At 35.6% G+C, this 26,228-nt stretch overlaps 2 protein-coding genes across 2 annotated transcripts; both read left to right on the top strand.

Moving 5' to 3' along the window:
• Positions 1-334: 334 nt before the first annotated feature.
• Positions 335-23,201, top strand: slc15a5 (solute carrier family 15 member 5). The gene is made up of 9 exons (XM_089127586.1): positions 335-689; positions 1,398-1,620; positions 2,480-2,649; positions 2,897-3,117; positions 3,217-3,403; positions 4,333-4,521; positions 5,807-5,938; positions 22,776-22,884; positions 22,969-23,201. The coding sequence occupies exons 1-9, from the start codon at positions 335-337 to the stop codon at positions 23,114-23,116; spliced, it is 1,734 nt and encodes a 577-aa protein (XP_088983712.1). The 3' UTR covers positions 23,117-23,201.
• Positions 23,202-23,615: 414 nt separating this feature from the next.
• tmem17 (transmembrane protein 17) lies at positions 23,616-26,195 on the top strand. Its single transcript, XM_039658169.2, has 5 exons — positions 23,616-23,802; positions 25,230-25,333; positions 25,446-25,559; positions 25,636-25,779; positions 25,908-26,195. The coding sequence occupies exons 1-5, from the start codon at positions 23,688-23,690 to the stop codon at positions 26,004-26,006; spliced, it is 576 nt and encodes a 191-aa protein (XP_039514103.2). The 5' UTR covers positions 23,616-23,687; the 3' UTR covers positions 26,007-26,195.
• Positions 26,196-26,228: the final 33 nt, after the last annotated feature.

Here is a 26,228-nt window from a genome sequence, read left to right as displayed (position 1 = left end):
ATAGCATAGTTCTTCCCTGATTCTCTAAAGACATTCAATACAAAAGTATGTCTCACATCTCTGATATCACTTGCATCATCATCAGCCATCTTAATGAAATTCAAGACTGACCAAGCACAAAGTACAAGCGACTGAGAAGTTCAATACTATAGTGGCAGTCCGTGCATTTCCCAGAAACCTCAGTCAGGAGACACGTGAGCCGGTTCTGGAGACACGTGAGCCAAGGCTCTGTTGTTAGGCCTCCACAAGATTTCACAAGTTTGTGAGGAATTGCCTGTCTTTCTCTCCAGCATCGTCTTAACATCACTTCCACAGGAAGATCTCTAGAAGCAGCATGCCACCCGTAGATGCTTTTGATAGACACGATGGCCACCTCCATCATGGGATCTGCAAATCTCGATATCCCAGCGGGACGGTCAGCAAGCCGCACAAGGCACGGAAGAAGCTGCAGGTGATTGTTTGTGTACTTTTCGTGGAGCTTTTTGAGAGGTTCACCTTCTTTGGGATTGTTTGCAATATGATCCTTTTCTGCACCATCAAGCTGGGATACAGCAGTTACCAAGCAGCCATGGTGAACACATGCTTTGTGGGAGCCAGCATACTTACACCTGTTCTTGTGGGATGGTTTGCTGAGACGTTTTTGGGAAGGACAACAGTTCTCTGTTTTTGTGCACTCCTTCATTTACTCGGTTAGTGGTTGCCTTCGCAGTGAAACGTTGGTAGATATATGCATATCATTTCTATATACTCATCTTGTACTCAAAGTCAAAGCTAAGTATTGCTATATAACAAAACCATGCTTGAATAACCAACTTACCCATGCTGGTTCAAACTGGTTTAGGCTACTTTGGTCCTAGTCTAGGAAAACTGTTCATGAAAACTGGATAAATGACTTAAGAAAAGGTACATTATTGAACCTTTCATTTTAGGAGATCCCATCATGGGATCATTTATTGATTTGGTTTGAATTCATTTTTTCAAATGTTATGAATCAAATAGCTTGTAAACCTACTTTAATCAAATGAAATAACCTATTAAACATTAAAGTATGCAATCATCTAAGACATTTACCCTTATAGAACCTTTGGTAACACTTTATTGTGACGGAACATTCTGTTTACTATAAGTAACTTTGAAATTATCATTAGAGTATTAGTAGAGTGTCTGTTTAATATTTACTAACTCTTTATTGTGTTTGTTCCCCAACAGACATTCTACTGAGAATAACTTATTCTAACCCTAACTCTGTTAATACTCTACCAACAATCTATTGAGAGTTAGTAGACATGTAGGCTCAACATTAAAAAGGGACCACCAAAATAAAGTGAAACCAAACCTTTTTGGCATAGAGTTCTTTTAAATTTGGTCAAGAGTGTGTTGTTGGTCCATTTTTATAGGAACCGCCTTGCTTCCTGTCGTCGCATTCCCTTTTGAGGATTTCTATATAAACACACACAATATTGTGCATCAACTTGAGCCGCACCAGCAACACATACTATTCTACACGGGGCTTGTCGCTGTGGCACTTGGCATTGGTGGCATCCGTGCCATCCTCTGCCCAATGGCAGCCTATTACCTTCAAGGTTGTGATCGACACCAGATTTTGTCCTTCTTCAACTGGTATGATGCTAAATTTCTATTATTGTATAATCTGAACACAACACAGCATAATTTTTGATATGTTTTAGCTTACCTCAAGGGCATCCAAGATGTAGGTGTCTTTAGTTCCACAGTATTTTTCAATTTTGATATATTTAGGTCAAACCGTTCTTGTCTGTCAGTCATATAATGGACGTTTATGGGGTTTACCTCAAAGAGCATGCACAGAGAAGTCCAAATTAAACATGATTTAATGACTCGTAAATGTAAGTACACATTGATGGCCTAAGACACGAAATGAGCGACATGCGCAGACCTCAGAGAACTTGGACGTGACTGATTACAAGAAGTAAAAACGATATAAATACTGTTCGTTTTCTCACACAAACCGCTCGTTTCGTGTCTAGGCCATCAATGTGTACTTACATTTACGAGTCATAAAATCATGTTTAATTATATGACTGATTATTATGCGTTATATGATTGACAAGAACGGTTTGACCTAAAAATAAAATTAAAACCTTGAAATTGAACCTTGAGGTAAGCTAAAACATCCCAAAAATGTATTTCGAAGTGAACTATCCCTTTAATGATGACATTGTCGAAATGTGCTCAATACATTGGCCATGATTCACTTCGTAAATAAATGTCTCTAAACAGGTTTACAGAAATAAAGTAGTAGCATTCAGCTGATCGTGTCATCTCAAAATGGCGGCCTCCATTAGTCGATGTGAGAAAATAATTGTAATATTTAATAATCATTTTTAATAACTATTTTAAAAAGTATTATATATTTCTTTATGTGAAAAGGTCTTAAATGAGGAAGAAATTACTGAGTGCACCTTTAAGATGTTTGAAATGCTGGGTCTACAATCCACAGGTTTTACTGGCTGGTCAATCTGAATTCAACAGTTGTTTTTTTGGGGATTGCCTACATTCAGCAGTCAGTTGCCAAAAACCTGTGTTTTCTCATCCCTTTCACCTCTGTTCTCCTCACCCTCATTGCCATACACATGGTGCGCAACAAGCTCACCTTCCGTCCAAATAAAGGTAGTTAACAATGTCATTCATTATATACACTACTGTAAAATAGTAGAGGGGTTTAAAAAATGCATTCACAATACAGTAAAAGTAATATTGTGGAATATTAGAAATTTAAATTACATTTGAAAATATCCAGTCTTCAGTGAAAACAGTCTAATATGATGACTTGCTGCTCAAGAGACATTTCTTTTTATTATCAATGTTGAATTTTGCCCCTTAACAACTTGTAATTTTGTTCTGTGGAAAAAAACAGGCAGTTCCTTGCTAACTACACTCGGTGTGTTCCTGAACTCTCTTAAAATGTGCTGTCTCCATTACCGCCATTTGAGCGGAGATGTTGCCAACTGGCTAGACCGTGCCAAGGAAAACAATGGGGGTTGTTACAGTGAGACCAGTGTGGAAAACGTCAAGATCCTAGTCAAACTTTTCCCTCTCTTTGGACTTCAGCTTTTGTATCGAGCTTGCATCACCCAGGTATACAAGTGTGTAGAAAAATCACCTTAATGCTTAGCTCTATACAAGTCTTTGTTTCAGAAATTAGCTTTTGTAATATCTCTACAATTCTTTTAACAGATTCCATCTGGCTATTATCTGCAGACTATGCATTCCAACTTAAAACTCAACGGTTTTCTCCTGCCAGTAGCAGTGATGAAGGTCATCAGTATTCTGCCGGTGTTGATCTTAGCACCGCTGCTGGAGCTCGTGCACACTTGCTACCAGTCTCCAAAGAAAATACTGCCCTCACCAGCCACATTTATAAGTGAGCATCCTAGCTACCAGGGGCGTCGCTACACCCTTTTTACTGGGGTACGAGCCGCAGTGAAATACTGCTGTGCCCCAGTAAAAAATTAAAGATAAATCCTCATGTATCAATGAAGATAAATGTTTTCTATCAACTAACAAACTCATGTTTGCAAATGATCACTCTATTGATCTAAGTGATCAAACAAGTTTGAAAAAGCTCTGAAATTGTTGAGAATTCTTTTAGATTGGGATAAGTTCACTTACATGCTGAATTACCTGCAGTACTTTCTCAAAAACTAAAGTTAAAATCTTAAATTAAGTACAATCAACTTAGACGTATAACTTAAATTATATAAAAACTAAAAAAAAGAGTTGTAATAACAATATAAAAAAGTTTAAATTTGCTTAAATTATTTTGATGAGTTAAAACAATGTAAACACATATCTAGTCATATCTTATTGATCATATAATTTGTTATAACAGTATTTTTATAAGAGCTGGACTATACTACAGGTAAATATGATCTATATCCATTTATATCCAAAACAGTATTAAAAATATGAGCATAGGTTTTTTGATGGGGGGGGGGGGGGGCTGTACTGATGAAAGGCTAGAAATGTTTACTTGCATGAGGGCGGGACAACCTATCAGTCACATCGACCAATAGCAAACTACAATCATCCAATCAATTCCCAATGCACAAAATCAAACCCCATCCTACAGTTTTACTTTTCATAAAGCTGTTTCACCCGGATATACATCACAATTAGGAAGAAAACACTATTATAACTTTCCATACCGACTTGCATCATGTCAAATTTTGATGTTGAATTCGCCACATTGACAAACAGAAAGCCGCTTTGTTTTGAAAGTGACTTCTGTGATCTGTTTTTCATACATCGCTACACTATAGACAATAGACTTTACATTTCATATTCCAACAGCTATGGGTCATGCATGTGCAGCGCTCTCAGCACTACTTGCGGGGATCTCTGAAATCCACAGGAAGGATTATCCACAAGTGGAGCAGACACTATCAGGAGAGGTCCTGGAAGTGTCGTCTATGACCTGTTTCCAGCTTACGCCCCAGTACATTTTACTGGGAGTGGCAGAGGCCTTCGTAACACCAGCGTGTAAATATTCTCAATTCACTTTTAAAATATATACAGTAACCAAAAAACATATCTGTCATAATTTACTCATGTTGTTCCAAACCCATAAGACTTTGATTAATCTTCAAAACACATATTTTTAATGAAACCTGAGGAGTAAACTCAGGCGTGTTTTTGACATAACCTTGTATGTATTTGACCGTTTTAGCACAATAAGACTTTAAATAGAACTTAGTTTAATACTCACGGGATGCATCCAGCTTTCTGTGCGCATGCTTCGGATATGTGTGCTAAAAAAAAACATGTATCAGAAATTTAGAGAGATATGGCTTTAAAACGCATGCAGATAATAAACTTTCATGATGATGAAGAACTGCAATGTCATATGAGTGTAACCGCGATAGAGATGATAATCAAAACCAAACAGACGTTTCGTTATTTTTTAGTCCCCGAGGCACAAGCTGTAAAAGGCTCCGAACCCTTTTCTGGGGAGCAACAGCTCAATTGCATTTAAAGTTTTGGTCACCTGGACTTTCAATGGAAGGACAAAAACCTCTTCAGGTACCCCTGTAGTTAATCATTTTGTCCCTCATCTTTGAACACCAAAATTACACGATTAAACGTTTTTTTTATTCTGGAAAAATTGTTTCTTCATGCCTTAAAATAGCTTGAATGTAATTTTACACTCTTTAGAATACGCGGTTCTATGAATATGCAAACTAGCCCCGCCTCTACTCATTGACGTTCACACATAGAAGTGATTGGTTATTAGTTTGTTGACATGAATTTTCACATGGTTTGTCTTAAAGCATATTAAAAACCCCACATATATATAAAGCTTGATTTTCAACAAATGGGGACTTAATTTAACCTTTTAATTTGTGGTCTGAAGATTAAAGCCTTACGGGTTTGGAACAACATGAGATTGAGTGCATGACAGAATTTTTATTTTTGGTGAACTGTCTATTTAAAGTGCTTATTAAACAGGCTGTCAAATCAATTAAGTTTATATATATATATATATATATAAACAGCATCACTTTAAAGAAAAACTGTTCAAACACAAAAAAAAAGAGTATTTGAGTATGTTTTACACAGATTCAGTGTGTGATTTGCAATTCATGTAATATTCCATTTCTTAGCAATTATATGTGAAATATACTAGCAATTTCGGAGTGAAGATTGTTTCAGAGTAAATCCTACACCAATTTTTTTTCACTGTACAATATATTCTAACACAGATTCACTTCCAATAATTAGTCAGGGATTCACCAAACTCACCCATCTCTCCTGTTCCTCTTCCCAGGCTCTCTCATCTCCTTCTGTCTGACTCCCAGCAACCTTAGAGGCGTCTCCTTGCATTTCCTAACGCTCTCATACGGAGGTGGCTGCTTTCTAGGAGCTTTCCTCATTCACTTCCTATATTTTGTGTCTGGAGGTAAACATACATCTCTCTTGAAAATGTTGAACTTGCTATTGTGGTGCAAAGTAGATAGTAGTAATAGGATTCACTTTATGTCAAAAAGATGATTGATTGACAGGTGACCCGCCCCTTCCCGCCCCTTCCCGCCCCTTCCCGCCCCTTTCCCACGCCCCTTTTGGCATAGGATGAAAGGGTTGAATCTAGAGCAAAGGAGATAAGAGGTGATAAAAAGTATCAAAATGAGATAAAAAGTATCAAAAATGAGATAAAAAGTATCAAAAATGAGATAAAAAGAGAGCCATCTGTGTTAGCGAGATAAGATCAAAAGGCATCAAATGGATTTGACAGTTAGTTTTATGACCTATTGACCGCCTAGCCTTGATAATGTCCTTTTTTAACATTTGTTTTTATTTGTAAAGATAAGATTAAATGGATCAAATTGAATTTGACAGTTAGTTTTATGACCTGTTGACCGCCTAGCTTTGATAATGTCCTTTTTTATTATTTGTTTTTATTTGTAAAGATAAGATTAAAGGGATCAAATTGGATTTGACAGTTAGTTTTTTAACCTATTGACCCTTCTAGGTTTGATAATATCATTTTTAACATTTTGTTTTTAACTGTAAAGATCAAAAGGGATCAAATGGGGTTTGACAGTTAGTTTTATGACCTATTGACCTCTTCAAGTCTTGATCATGGCTTGTTTTAACTGTGGCTTTTGAAACAATGAGAGAAACTGTCTGTTTGAGTGTTTTGAACGTCGCCGCATCCCCTCTCCTTAACTGCAGCTGTGAAAGTGATAGTAAAAAAAGTGTGGAAGTTTATCTGTTCTGTAAAAATAGTATAAATTAAAAAAGACTATCCACTGAACCAAGCATTTCATTTTAAATAAAAGATTGTTGAAACAAACTGCTTATGAAAAAACAATGCAAATGCCCCTCTCATTCATGGCTCATGGCTCAAAACATAAGTGAGCAGCGTGCATCTGAATGTGTCTTTTTTGTGTCTGTGTGTGTGTGGGGGTGTTACATGATACCCTCCGCATTCCTGAAGACACTGTGGAAGTGAGGACAATTTATATATATATATATATATATATATATTATAATTACTTTCACTATACATGCTACCACTAGGCTCAATTTTTAGGAATCACACGGTGTCTTTTGATTTTAATGCAGACGACACTCAAATCTATCTCCCTTTGAAACATAATGACAAGCAAGGCCTAGAAACTTTGCTTGCCTGCTTATCTGACGTACGGTGCTGCATGTCCTTGAATTTTCTGCACTTGAATGAGAGTAAGACTGAAGCAATTGTTTTTTGGCCCCTCTGTTGGAAAAGCAAACCCCGAATACTGACTACGATTATTTAGACTCTAAATGAGAGCACACATTACTTTTTTTTTTTTTTACGATTTTATTATCTCTAAATTGGTTGCCAGTGTGTTATATAAATTTTGTTGCTAGTTTTAAGGCTTTGACTGGTCTTGCACCATCCTACCTGTCAGATCTTTTAAATGTGAAAAAATTAACAAGATCGTTGCGATCCTCAGACAGCATTATACTGCCATATCCAAGATCGTGCGTTTTCAGCGGCCAGTCCTAGGATATGGAATAGTCTTCTTCCTTTATCTGTGAGGTCTGCATCGTCTGTACATGAATTTAAATCTAAGCTACAGTCTAATGTTTTTACTCTTGCATTTCATTCATAACGTTGGTTTCTCTAAACCCTAACCTAGTGTTTTATAGTTTGTTATTAGTGCATTGTGTGTGGTTTGTTTTTTACTTCTCCATTTGTACAGCACAGTGGTCAGCTTCTGTTGTGCTTTATAAATAAATGAAATTAAAATAAATGAAATGATATATGTCACACTAAAGTTGAAAAACATTATGTTCTATATAAATTAAATGGTTATAAAATTTAAATCTAGTCATTTACAAATATAATATTTAACACTAACTATAGTTGAAAAACACTGATCTTCAAAAGTATATAAATGAAATGGTTATAAATGTGCAATTATTAATTTACAAATATAATATTTCATACTATAACGTTGAAAAACATGCTGTTCTTTAAAAGTATATACATTAAATATAAAAATAAACTATATAAAATAATATTTCTCTCTCTCTCTTTCTCTCTCCCCCTCTCCCTCTTTCTCTCTCAAACACCCTGCGCATGGTAGACATGTTCTGTTTGGGTGTGTTCATTATGAGAGTCACTTTCACGAGGAGGTGTCTGCCTTACACAAAATCTTACAAGGGGTGTATCACATCATTGTCACACCTGTTTCGCTAAGAAAACATAAAATCTAAACATGTTTCTACATATGGTAGCTATATGAGATTAGTCTAGATTTAAGAATTTATTTCAAAGAATAATCGTAAAAGTTTGAATATGATCTTTTAAAAAATTGTTTAAATTAAATCTTTATAGTTTGAATACATTCGTATCTTCTATTTATCTTTTAGAAGATTACTCTAATGATTGACTGTAACGGCGACCTAAAGTATAATTTTTATTAATATAGCCATAACGATTTTTGTACTGTAACAGCATATTCGAGATGAACCATCACACCCTCATAGAGACGGAGGAGTTACAGGACAGATAAGCCTCTGGGCCACAATTATGTCACAGCGTGTGCAATGATAGTCTGCTTTTCAGAGCTTTATTTATTGTAAATTCATTTAAAAGCATACTCTTAAAAGTTTAGATCTTTTAAAATGAAAAGATTGTTTAAATCAAATCTTTAAAGTTTTATTAAAATCGTATCTTACAAGACTTCTGTATAATATTAATGATTTGCATAAAATTTAACCTAAGTTATTATTTTGACTAAATATCGTTTGTTCACAATAAAATAAAAAATGTTATAAATCAAGATCTGTGCTTTGGTGTCAAAGAGTAAATATTTCAAAGAGTATTTTTGTCCATGTCGCATGAAATGAAAGTTTGTCACAATGTTTTTGTTTTAAAAGAAATCCTTGGACTGCTCTTATTTGCTCTTATGTAGATTAAGTTGTATCATTTAGAAAATCACCACACATTTTCAGAGACGCAATGTGCCTCTGTGGCCCATGACGCAGCAGAAGTAAAGTTGGTATTGAGCAAATATTTAATTTTACTCGTCTTAATTCAAAGCATGATCTTACTTTTTCCACGGTAGCTATGACCTATTGTATGTAGGTACGATATATCATTTTGACTTTTCTTGTATCCCCCAAACTATCCTTATTCATTGTGGAAGCACACAAGGGGAGAGCTGATGATACTATAGCAGAAAGCATGCCTCTTTGACCTCTTCGATTCAAACACATAGTGCTCTCTAGCGCCACGCTTTTTGAAATGCGTGTTGCGACTATGGTGACCGTAATGTGCAGAGAAGCTACGACATGTCATCCAATAGCACTTTTTTGAGTTTAACTATACACATTCTACCGTTACGCCGCCTATATGATGAATTACACAACCTTGTAATTTAGACCGTAACATTGACTTACCTGTCGAGAAGAAAGCAGGACTTCAGCGTCCCTTTCAAAGACTTTCTCCTTCATTAGCTCTATCCACCTGGGAAAACCCATCCCGATATTTACCCTCATTTTGAATTTGCCAGTCACGTTTCCTTTTAGATTACATTTTTAAGCTTTATCATAACTACGAGGATTGCATTATGAAGCACCGTGCAGTGCGGCCTTTCAAGCGCCTCTCACTGACCTCCTTGGTCGCTTCAGATGGTTTCAGTCAGCCGGTTCTGAATGAAAATGCGTTGCGGTGACTAGTGCTTTTTTTTTGTCCCTCTTCGTTATTATAGTTTTTCAAAATGACGGGACGACATGGAGGCCTCCATGGACTCACCCGTCAGATCATTGTCAGAGCTAATTTTACACCAACGAGATCATATTTATGAATAAAGACATTGATTTTAGCTATAAGAATACTTTTTAAAATATAATGTACCTTGAATTTCAGATGTGTAAAACTTTAAATTTTACAATTACATTTTTCAACCGAGTCAATCTACACGTGAGAGATCTTCAGAAGTCATAACTTCAGGGATCGAGAGAATATTTAATTACCCTTAAAACCAAAGATTAAGTTTAATGACACTAGTTTTTGCAATGTCACTTTTTAAATGAAAATCTTACTTTAATGTTTGAACAAAAAATTCAAAAGTGCTTCTTCATATTTGCTGTGCTCTGCCGCAAGGCCATAAACTGGTTCTTTTTGTTTTATAAATTGACTTTTCTAATTTCTACAAATATCAGCCTGATAAATATGGACTTAATACACAATGAAACAAGATAATCATGCTACGAAATACGTCTGACACAATGTTTTTAAGAAAAGTAGTGTTTTTAAAATTTACCTAAACCATGATAACAGATTCTTTCTTTTGACAGATCTACAGAAATGCATGTTGATTACTAAGTTTCAGGCATAGTGCAACCATGCAATGATTGAGAAAGCTAATATTGGTGTAATATTTGTTCAGTCTCACCCTCACGCTGATCCAGACATAGCTTTACTAAAAGGAAATATCATGGAAGTCGAAATATCAAACTTTGTTCAAAAATTGTTCTCTGACCCGAAAATAATCAGATAATGGAATGTTCAAAAACTACAATTAGATATTCTCCTGCTTAGTATGTGTGTAATTAGTTGGGCTTAAATATTTGGATGTATTTTGTCACACCATAGCGATGCAAAGTACCACACTTTTGTAAATCCTGTGGACTAACTTTAAAACATATTCTTTATACAGGAATCACACGTGTCCAAAACAACCATGTAAGTTTCAACAGACCAAATCACTAGGAAAAGCACTGTGTATAATAATTCATACACAAAAGTTGACAAATGATGGTTTTATTACTATTCAGATAGCTAGTAGATGATACTGTTTCACATTTTGTATGTTGGACCGTATGTATTTTAGGTGAAGACTTCTTTTACAGCAGTCAATATTCAGTGTTTACCTGCAGATAACATTTCACGGAGTAAAATCTAGAGATCAACTTGCTAAAAAGTAAATACAACATACAGAAAATTGATCAGTTTTGAATGTTTGTAATTGACATTTTATATACTAGTCGATTACGCCGTTTACAGCCTGCTTCTTTTTGCTTTTGTACAGTATGCAAAAACTAGTCTCCGACCGTGGTCAAACATATAGGAATTTATGAAAAACATGAACAGATATTTCTACACAAGATATTTCTTTCAGAACATCTTTCAGCTATGTCTACAAGACATCGACATGAAAAATGACTATTGCTGTTTTTTGTTTTTTTTGTTACCTAAAAACTATTATAAAACTATTATACTTCAAACTCGTCTAGAACAGTCATAGATACGCAGGTATTTTGTTTATGTGGCTAAACAACGGTTAGGCTAATGAATTTAATTGAAAAGTGGTATTTTAATGTGTAGGCATCAGTCTTTTAGGCCTGATTCAGAAAACAACCATTGTGTTTTATGTCTTAACCCATTTAATCCCACCGGTCACAATTGTGACCGCAGCTTTTTTCTTATTTCTGGAAGCTCTAAAAAATGTTGTTATTGACTTTGGGCAAGAAATTCAACTTTTAAATGACAAAACAGACTGTCTTGATTAAAATCAATTAATGTCATGTGACTAGTGTGAAAGGTCACATGACCAGATCAGTTCACTTCCTGCTTGCACATCTAGAAGAAGATTTCTTCCTCAGACTACTAAAATAAGTAGTATATAAAACATCTTAATTTACAGATAGAACTATCAAATTTTGTGCATATATTCTTTAAAGGCTCTACTACTGATATATTTTGAGAATTATACTCCTGAATTTATATTTTGCTCGTAAGACTTGTAAATTTGTTTACGGTCACAATTGTGGCCGGTAGTATAACAGTATAACAGTGCTTCAATTGAAAACACAGGTATTTGCAGATATTGCTGGGTATTGGCAATCCTACACTGAATATGCCACATCTGTGAGGAGGATGGATGATCTCGGCGAAGGAGAAGTGCTCACTAACACAGATTTAGAAAGATTTGTGAACAATATTTGAGAGAAATAGGCCTTTTGTGTACATAGAAATGGTCTAGATCTTTGAGTTCAGCTCATGAAAAATGGGGGCAAAAACAAAAGTGTTGCATTTATAATTTTGTTTAGTGCAGTTATCAGTATCCCAGAAACGTTCAATGTGTTGGACCTTCTCGACGTGCATGACCCCCCCTTCCCCCCACCCCACACCCCCAAATTGAAAGTAACTGTGATAGTGATAGCTCAGATAGGGAGTCCCAGGGTGAAACGGCCCATTTGCCTGGTAGACTATTGAATGGCGATGCAGAGGTGAACTATCTGGAGGATTGTGCAGATGTTCATGAGAACCAAATGGTGTGCCCCACACATGACCACAAACAACCCTTTCTATAACATTCGGCCCATCTTCAATGCACTGAAAGAGTGCACACACATCTACCTGAAACTGGCCTAGGACAGGGCCCAAGTGTAGACATGGTCTAGCCCATAGGGGTCTAGCCGAACAAGCAGAAGTTCCTCCAGTGTGTAACTTTGTTCATAACAACCTTTTCACTCACTAAACCTTCTTCACGAAATGACAAAACGAGATATTGGATGTCTTGTAATGAATGTGTCAATAGGTCTAATTGAAGAATTTGAATGAATTCTGACTATGTAGTTTCCCACCGGTCACTATTGTGACCGAGTATAAAACCTAATATTTCACTAACTTAACCAACATAAAATCAAAAAAGGCATATTGTTTGAGTGTTAGGGAGGTCTAAGGAGTAAAATGCATGTACTCAAGTTGCAAGAAAAATGTGGGATTAAACAGGTATGAAAATTAAGCAGTTTGTGGCCTCTTCATCAAAATCTTTTAACATATACTAAATATCAATTGTTAGATAAATTATATGTGAAACAGGCTCAGTAGCATTAGAGCCGGATTCTTGTTTATATTGAACATTATTATTAAACCACATGTTTAACGGCGCTAGTGTTCTTAAATTGTTTACCACAGTTTCATTTTTAACAACACTATCGTAACACTTATCGTATTTTGTACGGTGTCTTCTTTACACTTTCACCCCATGGATATCTGTTTCCTGCAGTTAGCTGTAATGTTAGTGAACTCTAGGTCTTCTCTTTTTCATATACGACAGCATTCACATGGCTTGATTTAATAAATGGTGGTTTAAACCATCGTCTTCACTTGAGACATATACCACCCTAGTTTTTAAATAGCACTTCATTGTATATTTGAACCCTTTATGAAGATATAAAATACCGATCTCTGGAATATTTTTCGTGTAAAACATCTATGTAGGTCGTGTACAACGTCTATGTAAATCTATCTATGTTTTTAAAAATACAGCGAAACAAAGAATGAAGGCATCTTTCAATAAGTGACCCTCAAAATCTTGGCATACAAGAAAACACAGTACATTATCAGAAAATTACTTTTGTCGCTTTTTCTCAATAATCTCACCAAGTGCGGGTGCTTGATAACTGTTATCAAGCGGTAATGACGTGTTTTACGCGATATTGATATCACGTTTTAATTTCAACTCGATAAATTTGAATGCGCTAAAGGTTTATAACTGAACGTCTTAATAGTGGGTAAAAGTTAACTTACAGCCCTAAAAATTAACTTACACCCTATCCACTTTCCAAACGCTTGTTACGGAGCTTATTGCAAACATTCACGTATCCATATGTTTTAAAATACATATTTAAGTGTAATTAATAGAATTCTCTCTGGCGGCATATGCATAACTTCTCCTTGACTTTACTTCTGATTCAATGAGGCTTTAATCCATTATAGCCTTTTACGACGTCATGACCACGACACCACCTCCAGCGGGGGTTAGGGCGGACCATAATCGCAGGGCTGATAAATTTACACAGAACCCATTCTCAGTCGGGGATATTCAAATGAAATGACCCATCATACCATTGATCAGCTCTACCAAACTTTGATGTCTTTTTTTTTCCAGTAATAAACAAACACTGTTAAGTTGTCTTGATTGATACTTTGAAGCAACTGCGACACAATCTGTATTGTGAAAAGTGCTATATAAATATATTTGACTTGACTTAATATATAAAGTATTTATATAGAATCCTATATAAAAAATTATGAGCTCGGACATGACCACAAAATAATTTTTTATTTCAACATAGTGAAGTAAAACAATAATGACATTTACAGGTGATCGAGCAAGAATAAAAGATTGCGGCACGCAATCAGGTTTTTCTCTAGGGCATAGTTCGCCATACTTTCAACAATGCCATCCACATCTGTTTTTAAATTTTTGGACAACAGTGACACACAGAGATCTGTTACAAACGTACACATACAGAGTAGTTCGTCGACTTCAAATTCCTCACAAGATTCATGAATCACATCCAAAACTTTTCTGAGGATTATGCCGGCCGGTTCTTTGCCGTTTATAAACATGGGCGTAACATCTGTCCAAGATCCAACCAACCCTCTTATGACTTCCAGTTCTTTTATGAGGTTTTTCACACGCTTGGTATCCCTCGCGCAATCGTTGTTGTCATCAAACGCAGCCTCGATGATCCTGTGCATCAAGCTAACCATCGGACCTCTAAAATGATCTTTAAACATAGAGTCTTGTATAGCTCTTAAACGACAGTCTTTCCCCGTGGCACACTCACACGCCGGATGACGCAGTGCCCCCGCTACGACTGAACTCGACGGGGAGTCGCTCTCCATCAGGTTTTGCGTCGCCATTTCAGAAGTTAGATTTTTCTGTCCCCTATTTGATGATGAAAGATTCTCTATTCTCCTGGAAGTCTCTACAGCACAATCGTCCAGGCCTTGTGAGTCGAAAAAGCGTAGTTTGCGTCAGACAAACAGGAAGATTGAAGCGGCCTTTGACAGTCTGTGTAACAACCAGACAATGTTCCTTCGACTTTTGTTCGATGAGATGTTGAAGTAGCACAGCAGTCCGCGACTATTAGAGCTAGCGCCAGGGGTTGTGTGTGATGACTGAGAATGGGTTCTGTGTAAATTTATCAGCCCTGCGATTATGGTCCGCCCTAACCCCCGCTGGAGGTGGTGTCGTGGTCATGACGTCGTAAAAGGCTATAATGGATTAAAGCCTCATTGAATCAGAAGTAAAGTCAAGGAGAAGTTATGCATATGCCGCCAGAGAGAATTCTATTAATTACACTTAAATATGTATTTTAAAACATATGGATGCGTGAATGTTTGCAATAAGCTCCGTAACAAGCGTTTGGAAAGTGGATAGGGTGTAAGTTAATTTTTAGGGCTGTAAGTTAACTTTTACCCACTATTAAGACGTTCAGTTATAAACCTTTAGCGCATTCAAATTTATCGAGTTGAAATTAAAACGTGATATCAATATCGCGTAAAACACGTCATTACCGCTTGATAACAGTTATCAAGCACCCGCACTTGGTGAGATTATTGAGAAAAAGCGACAAAAGTAATTTTCTGATAATGTACTGTGTTTTCTTGTATGCCAAGATTTTGAGGGTCACTTATTGAAAGATGCCTTCATTCTTTGTTTCGCTGTATTTTTAAAAACATAGATAGATTTACATAGACGTTGTACACGACCTACATAGATGTTTTACACGAAAAATATTCCAGAGATCGGTATTTTATATCTTCATAAAGGGTTCAAATATACAATGAAGTGCTATTTAAAAACTAGGGTGGTATATGTCTCAAGTGAAGACGATGGTTTAAACCACCATTTATTAAATCAAGCCATGTGAATGCTGTCGTATATGAAAAAGAGAAGACCTAGAGTTCACTAACATTACAGCTAACTGCAGGAAACAGATATCCATGGGGTGAAAGTGTAAAGAAGACACCGTACAAAATACGATAAGTGTTACGATAGTGTTGTTAAAAATGAAACTGTGGTAAACAATTTAAGAACACTAGCGCCGTTAAACATGTGGTTTAATAATAATGTTCAATATAAACAAGAATCCGGCTCTAATGCTACTGAGCCTGTTTCACATATAATTTATCTAACAATTGATATTTAGTATATGTTAAAAGATTTTGATGAAGAGGCCACAAACTGCTTAATTTTCATACCTGTTTAATCCCACATTTTTCTTGCAACTTGAGTACATGCATTTTACTCCTTAGACCTCCCTAACACTCAAACAATATGCCTTTTTTGATTTTATGTTGGTTAAGTTAGTGAAATATTAGGTTTTATACTCGGTCACAATAGTGACCGGTGGGAAACTACATAGTCAGAATTCATTCAAATTCTTCAATTAGACCTATTGACACATTCATTACAAGACATCCAATATCTCGTTTTGTCATTTCGTGAAGAAGGTTTAGTGAGTGAAAAGGTTGTTATGAACAAAGTTACACACTGGAGGAACTTCTGCTTGTTCGGCTAGACCCCTATGGGCTAGACCATGTCTACACTTGGGCCCTGTCCTAGGCCAGTTTCAGGTAGATGTGTGTGCACTCTTTCAGTGCATTGAAGATGGGCCGAATGTTATAGAAAGGGTTGTTTGTGGTCATGTGTGGGGCACACCATTTGGTTCTCATGAACATCTGCACAATCCTCCAGATAGTTCACCTCTGCATCGCCATTCAATAGTCTACCAGGCAAATGGGCCGTTTCACCCTGGGACTCCCTATCTGAGCTATCACTATCACAGTTACTTTCAATTTGGGGGTGTGGGGTGGGGGGGAAGGGGGGGTCATGCACGTCGAGAAGGTCCAACACATTGAACGTTTCTGGGATACTGATAACTGCACTAAACAAAATTATAAATGCAACACTTTTGTTTTTGCCCCCATTTTTCATGAGCTGAACTCAAAGATCTAGACCATTTCTATGTACACAAAAGGCCTATTTCTCTCAAATATTGTTCACAAATCTTTCTAAATCTGTGTTAGTGAGCACTTCTCCTTCGCCGAGATCATCCATCCTCCTCACAGATGTGGCATATTCAGTGTAGGATTGCCAATACCCAGCAATATCTGCAAATACCTGTGTTTTCAATTGAAGCACTGTTATACTGTTATACTACCGGCCACAATTGTGACCGTAAACAAATTTACAAGTCTTACGAGCAAAATATAAATTCAGGAGTATAATTCTCAAAATATATCAGTAGTAGAGCCTTTAAAGAATATATGCACAAAATTTGATAGTTCTATCTGTAAATTAAGATGTTTTATATACTACTTATTTTAGTAGTCTGAGGAAGAAATCTTCTTCTAGATGTGCAAGCAGGAAGTGAACTGATCTGGTCATGTGACCTTTCACACTAGTCACATGACATTAATTGATTTTAATCAAGACAGTCTGTTTTGTCATTTAAAAGTTGAATTTCTTGCCCAAAGTCAATAACAACATTTTTTAGAGCTTCCAGAAATAAGAAAAAAGCTGCGGTCACAATTGTGACCGGTGGGATTAAATGGGTTAAGACATAAAACACAATGGTTGTTTTCTGAATCAGGCCTAAAAGACTGATGCCTACACATTAAAATACCACTTTTCAATTAAATTCATTAGCCTAACCGTTGTTTAGCCACATAAACAAAATACCTGCGTATCTATGACTGTTCTAGACGAGTTTGAAGTATAATAGTTTTATAATAGTTTTTAGGTAACAAAAAAAACAAAAAACAGCAATAGTCATTTTTCATGTCGATGTCTTGTAGACATAGCTGAAAGATGTTCTGAAAGAAATATCTTGTGTAGAAATATCTGTTCATGTTTTTCATAAATTCCTATATGTTTGACCACGGTCGGAGACTAGTTTTTGCATACTGTACAAAAGCAAAAAGAAGCAGGCTGTAAACGGCGTAATCGACTAGTATATAAAATGTCAATTACAAACATTCAAAACTGATCAATTTTCTGTATGTTGTATTTACTTTTTAGCAAGTTGATCTCTAGATTTTACTCCGTGAAATGTTATCTGCAGGTAAACACTGAATATTGACTGCTGTAAAAGAAGTCTTCACCTAAAATACATACGGTCCAACATACAAAATGTGAAACAGTATCATCTACTAGCTATCTGAATAGTAATAAAACCATCATTTGTCAACTTTTGTGTATGAATTATTATACACAGTGCTTTTCCTAGTGATTTGGTCTGTTGAAACTTACATGGTTGTTTTGGACACGTGTGATTCCTGTATAAAGAATATGTTTTAAAGTTAGTCCACAGGATTTACAAAAGTGTGGTACTTTGCATCGCTATGGTGTGACAAAATACATCCAAATATTTAAGCCCAACTAATTACACACATACTAAGCAGGAGAATATCTAATTGTAGTTTTTGAACATTCCATTATCTGATTATTTTCGGGTCAGAGAACAATTTTTGAACAAAGTTTGATATTTCGACTTCCATGATATTTCCTTTTAGTAAAGCTATGTCTGGATCAGCGTGAGGGTGAGACTGAACAAATATTACACCAATATTAGCTTTCTCAATCATTGCATGGTTGCACTATGCCTGAAACTTAGTAATCAACATGCATTTCTGTAGATCTGTCAAAAGAAAGAATCTGTTATCATGGTTTAGGTAAATTTTAAAAACACTACTTTTCTTAAAAACATTGTGTCAGACGTATTTCGTAGCATGATTATCTTGTTTCATTGTGTATTAAGTCCATATTTATCAGGCTGATATTTGTAGAAATTAGAAAAGTCAATTTATAAAACAAAAAGAACCAGTTTATGGCCTTGCGGCAGAGCACAGCAAATATGAAGAAGCACTTTTGAATTTTTTGTTCAAACATTAAAGTAAGATTTTCATTTAAAAAGTGACATTGCAAAAACTAGTGTCATTAAACTTAATCTTTGGTTTTAAGGGTAATTAAATATTCTCTCGATCCCTGAAGTTATGACTTCTGAAGATCTCTCACGTGTAGATTGACTCGGTTGAAAAATGTAATTGTAAAATTTAAAGTTTTACACATCTGAAATTCAAGGTACATTATATTTTAAAAAGTATTCTTATAGCTAAAATCAATGTCTTTATTCATAAATATGATCTCGTTGGTGTAAAATTAGCTCTGACAATGATCTGACGGGTGAGTCCATGGAGGCCTCCATGTCGTCCCGTCATTTTGAAAAACTATAATAACGAAGAGGGACAAAAAAAAAGCACTAGTCACCGCAACGCATTTTCATTCAGAACCGGCTGACTGAAACCATCTGAAGCGACCAAGGAGGTCAGTGAGAGGCGCTTGAAAGGCCGCACTGCACGGTGCTTCATAATGCAATCCTCGTAGTTATGATAAAGCTTAAAAATGTAATCTAAAAGGAAACGTGACTGGCAAATTCAAAATGAGGGTAAATATCGGGATGGGTTTTCCCAGGTGGATAGAGCTAATGAAGGAGAAAGTCTTTGAAAGGGACGCTGAAGTCCTGCTTTCTTCTCGACAGGTAAGTCAATGTTACGGTCTAAATTACAAGGTTGTGTAATTCATCATATAGGCGGCGTAACGGTAGAATGTGTATAGTTAAACTCAAAAAAGTGCTATTGGATGACATGTCGTAGCTTCTCTGCACATTACGGTCACCATAGTCGCAACACGCATTTCAAAAAGCGTGGCGCTAGAGAGCACTATGTGTTTGAATCGAAGAGGTCAAAGAGGCATGCTTTCTGCTATAGTATCATCAGCTCTCCCCTTGTGTGCTTCCACAATGAATAAGGATAGTTTGGGGGATACAAGAAAAGTCAAAATGATATATCGTACCTACATACAATAGGTCATAGCTACCGTGGAAAAAGTAAGATCATGCTTTGAATTAAGACGAGTAAAATTAAATATTTGCTCAATACCAACTTTACTTCTGCTGCGTCATGGGCCACAGAGGCACATTGCGTCTCTGAAAATGTGTGGTGATTTTCTAAATGATACAACTTAATCTACATAAGAGCAAATAAGAGCAGTCCAAGGATTTCTTTTAAAACAAAAACATTGTGACAAACTTTCATTTCATGCGACATGGACAAAAATACTCTTTGAAATATTTACTCTTTGACACCAAAGCACAGATCTTGATTTATAACATTTTTTATTTTATTGTGAACAAACGATATTTAGTCAAAATAATAACTTAGGTTAAATTTTATGCAAATCATTAATATTATACAGAAGTCTTGTAAGATACGATTTTAATAAAACTTTAAAGATTTGATTTAAACAATCTTTTCATTTTAAAAGATCTAAACTTTTAAGAGTATGCTTTTAAATGAATTTACAATAAATAAAGCTCTGAAAAGCAGACTATCATTGCACACGCTGTGACATAATTGTGGCCCAGAGGCTTATCTGTCCTGTAACTCCTCCGTCTCTATGAGGGTGTGATGGTTCATCTCGAATATGCTGTTACAGTACAAAAATCGTTATGGCTATATTAATAAAAATTATACTTTAGGTCGCCGTTACAGTCAATCATTAGAGTAATCTTCTAAAAGATAAATAGAAGATACGAATGTATTCAAACTATAAAGATTTAATTTAAACAATTTTTTAAAAGATCATATTCAAACTTTTACGATTATTCTTTGAAATAAATTCTTAAATCTAGACTAATCTCATATAGCTACCATATGTAGAAACATGTTTAGATTTTATGTTTTCTTAGCGAAACAGGTGTGACAATGATGTGATACACCCCTTGTAAGATTTTGTGTAAGGCAGACACCTCCTCGTGAAAGTGACTCTCATAATGAACACACCCAAACAGAACATGTCTACCATGCGCAGGGTGTTTGAGAGAGAAAGAGGGAGAGGGGGAGAGAGAAAGAGAGAGAGAGAAATATTATTTTATATAGTTTATTTTTATATTTAATGTATATACTTTTAAAGAACAGCATGTTTTTCAACGTTATAGTATGAAATATTATATTTGTAAATTAATAATTGCACATTTATAACCATTTCATTTATATACTTTTGAAGATCAGTGTTTTTCAACTATAGTTAGTGTTAAATATTATATTTGTAAATGACTAGATTTAAATTTTATAACCATTTAATTTATATAGAACATAATGTTTTTCAACTTTAGTGTGACATATATCATTTCATTTATTTTAATTTCATTTATTTATAAAGCACAACAGAAGCTGACCACTGTGCTGTACAAATGGAGAAGTAAAAAACAAACCACACACAATGCACTAATAACAAACTATAAAACACTAGGTTAGGGTTTAGAGAAACCAACGTTATGAATGAAATGCAAGAGTAAAAACATTAGACTGTAGCTTAGATTTAAATTCATGTACAGACGATGCAGACCTCACAGATAAAGGAAGAAGACTATTCCATATCCTAGGACTGGCCGCTGAAAACGCACGATCTTGGATATGGCAGTATAATGCTGTCTGAGGATCGCAACGATCTTGTTAATTTTTTCACATTTAAAAGATCTGACAGGTAGGATGGTGCAAGACCAGTCAAAGCCTTAAAACTAGCAACAAAATTTATATAACACACTGGCAACCAATTTAGAGATAATAAAATCGTAAAAAAAAAAAAAAGTAATGTGTGCTCTCATTTAGAGTCTAAATAATCGTAGTCAGTATTCGGGGTTTGCTTTTCCAACAGAGGGGCCAAAAAACAATTGCTTCAGTCTTACTCTCATTCAAGTGCAGAAAATTCAAGGACATGCAGCACCGTACGTCAGATAAGCAGGCAAGCAAAGTTTCTAGGCCTTGCTTGTCATTATGTTTCAAAGGGAGATAGATTTGAGTGTCGTCTGCATTAAAATCAAAAGACACCGTGTGATTCCTAAAAATTGAGCCTAGTGGTAGCATGTATAGTGAAAGTAATTATAATATATATATATATATATATATATATAAATTGTCCTCACTTCCACAGTGTCTTCAGGAATGCGGAGGGTATCATGTAACACCCCCACACACACACAGACACAAAAAAGACACATTCAGATGCACGCTGCTCACTTATGTTTTGAGCCATGAGCCATGAATGAGAGGGGCATTTGCATTGTTTTTTCATAAGCAGTTTGTTTCAACAATCTTTTATTTAAAATGAAATGCTTGGTTCAGTGGATAGTCTTTTTTAATTTATACTATTTTTACAGAACAGATAAACTTCCACACTTTTTTTACTATCACTTTCACAGCTGCAGTTAAGGAGAGGGGATGCGGCGACGTTCAAAACACTCAAACAGACAGTTTCTCTCATTGTTTCAAAAGCCACAGTTAAAACAAGCCATGATCAAGACTTGAAGAGGTCAATAGGTCATAAAACTAACTGTCAAACCCCATTTGATCCCTTTTGATCTTTACAGTTAAAAACAAAATGTTAAAAATGATATTATCAAACCTAGAAGGGTCAATAGGTTAAAAAACTAACTGTCAAATTCAATTTGATCCATTTAATCTTATCTTTACAAATAAAAACAAATGTTAAAAAAGGACATTATCAAGGCTAGGCGGTCAATAGGTCATAAAACTAACTGTCAAATCCATTTGATGCCTTTTGATCTTATCTCGCTAACACAGATGGCTCTCTTTTTATCTCATTTTTAATACTTTTTATCTCATTTTTGATACTTTTTATCTCATTTTGATACTTTTTATCACCTCTTATCTCCTTTGCTCTAGATTCAACCCTTTCATCCTATGCCAAAAGGGGCGTGGGAAAGGGGCGGGAAGGGGCGGGAAGGGGCGGGTCACCTGTCAATCAATCATCTTTTTGACATAAAGTGAATCCTATTACTACTGTAGATGTAACATCTTACAGCATGAACTCATATTTAATACGAAAAGATGTTTTTTTTTTTTATAATTACAGGAAACTTCTATCCCAATAACCTCGGCAGTGGCAACATGGAGAGGTTTTTCTTTACGCTGGCCATATTAATGACTATAAACACACTGGTGTTTTGGAGAATATCACAAAGGTACGGTTCAAAATTGAATATGACAATAATGAAACATTTGAGTGTTTACAGGACTGACAGCTGAGCCTTTATAATGTTTTTAAGCAGGTACACAGATCTGAGCATGGAGCTGAGTAGTGGGGTGGGACACAGTCACCTGACTGAGAAACTCCTGCAGTACAAGGCCTGTCTACGCTTTTACGACACTGTGGATCGCTCGGACACTTTGACGTCCATGGAAACCTTCTTGTGAATTAATCGTACAAACAAACCCTGTAATGCTGGCGTTACACAAGAGACTGATTTTGAATGATTTTCATCACTTGAAACTAAAGAAATAGCTGTAAATAATGCAATTTAAATGTTTTCAAAAAATAAAGTTATTATATATGAATTCTTTTCTGAATTATAATATTTATAATTATAATTTTGTGAATTATATATGAATTATTTTATTGAGGCTTCATTTGACAAAATATGTCATCATTTTTTTTTACTTTGATGTCAAAATTGCAAATAGATTCTACTTAATATGTTTTAATATGTCATATCGACTTTTTATGTCCAAATTACGAAGACAATTTTCTTTCTTATGTGGGCTTCCTAGTTTAGGCCTACTCATTTTAAAGATAATCTAACTTATTTATACTCAAACCCACTTATTTACTTTCCTTCTTCATCATACACTCTGGGTTAATTCAGCATAGAAGTCTTTATGTGTGTGTGAGAGTGAAAAGAGAAAGCACACCCCCTTCACAGCTGGACCGTCGCAACCGCATGAGATCCGCCTTCGTTGCTACGGACTCGCGTCTCTGCTTCTCAACATGGACTTGCCTGAACCCATACGGCGACGGCTTGGAGATTTCTCCAGAACCGTGTTTGTGGACCAAAGCCGAACACAACCCTCTCCCGAAGAACACGCTAATTTCCTTAACCAGTGTAAGTGTGTTTGGGTTGTTGAGACGGTGACGTTTGTGTTGAGCTGCTAGCTGTTGGGCTAATTCATCTGGTTAGCCGAGCTTATGTGTTGAGCTCGTGTTAGATGACATATTGCTTACCTGATTTGTTGATATAATAATGCTTTTTGGCACTGTTAAGTGGTGTTGGTAACCGTGGAAGTGTCTCGAACCTACCGAGCTGCCTAACGATAACGTTACCTAAATAGTCAGCGTTACGAACCGTTCTTTTCAGTCGGATCTTTTTGAATAAATCCGTTGAACCTGTCTTTCACAAAGCAGTCACATCTGAACGATTTGTTGAGGAATTGAGCGATTCACTATAGATTTATCAAACCTAGAACCTAAAAAGTAAATTTTGTCTTAATTTTAAAATTAAAAACGGAATTAAAATATTTTTATGATTCCATTTATCTCGGTTTATGAAGATGCATTCATAAATTGATTTAACCTCCTGAGACATGACAATTAAAACAATAAAAATTCCATAATTGATGAAAACATTCCAGGATTTTTCTCCATATAATGCACTTTACTGGTAACCAAACGGTTCAAGGTCCAAAAGAAGACTGTTTCAGTGCAAACTGTTCAAAGGGCTTTAAACGATTCCAGACGATGAATATGGTATTATCAAGCTAAAAGATCGCTCATTAAAAAAAATAAAAAACAAAGTTTAAGTTTTATAAGCTCAAATGTGCGCCTTGCTCTGTACTGTGATGCACGTTCGTGACTCTCCTGTTCGAACTCATTAATCAAAATGAACGAATTGACTCGGAAAAATATTCGTTCATTTTGATGAACGAGTTTGAACAGGACAGTCACACAAAACAGAGCAAGGCAAGCTTTTGAGCTTATAAAACTTTGTTATTTATTTTTTAAATGAGTGATCGTTTAGCTTGATAAGACCCTTATTCATCGTCTGGAATCGTTTAAAGCCCTTTGAACAGTTTGCACTGAAACTGTCTTTTGGACCGTGAACCGTTTGGTGCCCAGTAAAGTGCATTATATGGAGAAAAATCCTGGAATGTTTTCATCAAAAACCTTAATTTCTTTTCGACTGAAGAAAGAAAGACAATTAAATTGAGTAAATTATCAGCAAAAGTTGTTTTTTTTAAAGTGAACTACTCCTTTAAATAGATTAGTTTTTTGATCTCTTAATGAACACTTTGAAGCATCAAAATGGTAGTTGCGTAAGCTCTCAGATTTCCTCAAAAAGATCTTAATTTGACTTCCGGAGATTAACGGTAAGATTCTAACGGGTTTGGAACGATATCATGGTGAGTATTTAATGACAGAATTTTGGGTGAACTATCCCTTTAACGTGCTTATAATTCACAGAAATAGACTAGATGGCCAGCTCGTTAGTTTTAGTGTGGTGTAATTTACATTTTTTGTACTTTTATTCAACAGATAAGGATGTAGTATCGAGTCTGCCTCTTCAGATGTCGCTTTACTTTAACATGTGGTTCTTTCCCTTCTGGTGGATCAGTGAGGTTGTGATGCTACAACTAAAGGTGATTCTCCTCTACCTATATTTTAACAATTCAGTCTGGCACCATTGACTGCTGTTTAATCATATTAACATAATAAATATATATGAATATAATAAATATGCTTTTCGTCTAGTACCCAGCCCTTGCAGATTATTACAAGTTCATCCTGATCACAATTCTTATTTTAATGACTCTGATTGAGGCCATCAGACTCTACCTGGGCAACATTGGAAATCTACAAGAAAAGGTCAATATAAGTATAATATAATATAATATAATCTACATGATTGCATAATAATCCAACATCCTTTATTTTTTAATAGGTTCCAGAATTAGCTGGATTTTGGCTCCTGACTCTTCTACTCCAGTGTCCTCTGATTCTGTTCCAGCTTTTCAATGAGGCTGTTCTCATTCAACCTCTGGAGAGAGGAGTTCATATAATACTGGCCTTATTTATTTTTGCAGAGGTATAAATTTGTATATATATATATATATTTGTGTAATTATATGAAATTGTAATCCTTTAAATATGTTCCAAAGGAATTGTTTTTAAAAAATACTTAATGTTTGAAAACTGTTTTGGGTTTTTTTTCAGGCTCTTTTTGGATTTGTTGCCTTGCGTGCAATGGTCAGACACACCGAAAGTCGCTTCCATTTGAGACAGTTTGATGGGATTCATGAATTAAGAACATGATGAGACCTGCACTAACTTGATTAAATATCAATCAACAAAAGACAAAAAAAGACTACAAAGATGGCAGTGGCAACCACTAGAGGACAATGTTAGTAATTGAGCTGGATTGTTACTGCATGCGGATGTCTTGGTGCCTTATTTTATACAAACAAATCTTGCCTTGTTTTATATTTTGTATGTGGGCAAAAACACTTTTTTTTGACAAAGACAGAACACACCCCA

Source organism: Pimephales promelas, chromosome 25 (assembly GCF_988280905.1).
Source record: "Pimephales promelas chromosome 25, fPimPro1.hap1.1, whole genome shotgun sequence".
Lineage (NCBI taxonomy): Eukaryota > Metazoa > Chordata > Actinopteri > Cypriniformes > Leuciscidae > Pimephales > Pimephales promelas.
Note: the sequence above shows the minus strand (reverse complement) of the source record. Positions and strands in the feature narration are given on the sequence as shown.

Coding starts and splice junctions, on each gene's coding strand:
- slc15a5 (XM_089127586.1), top strand. CDS start 335: ATGCCACCCGTAGATGCTTTTGATAGACACGATGGCCACCTCCATCAT. Junction 2,650..2,896: donor CACCTTCCGTCCAAATAAAG/GTAGTTAACAAT, acceptor GGAAAAAAACAG/GCAGTTCCTTGCTAACTACA. Junction 3,404..4,332: donor CTCACCAGCCACATTTATAA/GTGAGCATCCTA, acceptor ATATTCCAACAG/CTATGGGTCATGCATGTGCA.
- tmem17 (XM_039658169.2), top strand. CDS start 23,688: ATGGACTTGCCTGAACCCATACGGCGACGGCTTGGAGATTTCTCCAGA. Junction 23,803..25,229: donor CGCTAATTTCCTTAACCAGT/GTAAGTGTGTTT, acceptor TTTATTCAACAG/ATAAGGATGTAGTATCGAGT. Junction 25,780..25,907: donor CCTTATTTATTTTTGCAGAG/GTATAAATTTGT, acceptor GTTTTTTTTCAG/GCTCTTTTTGGATTTGTTGC.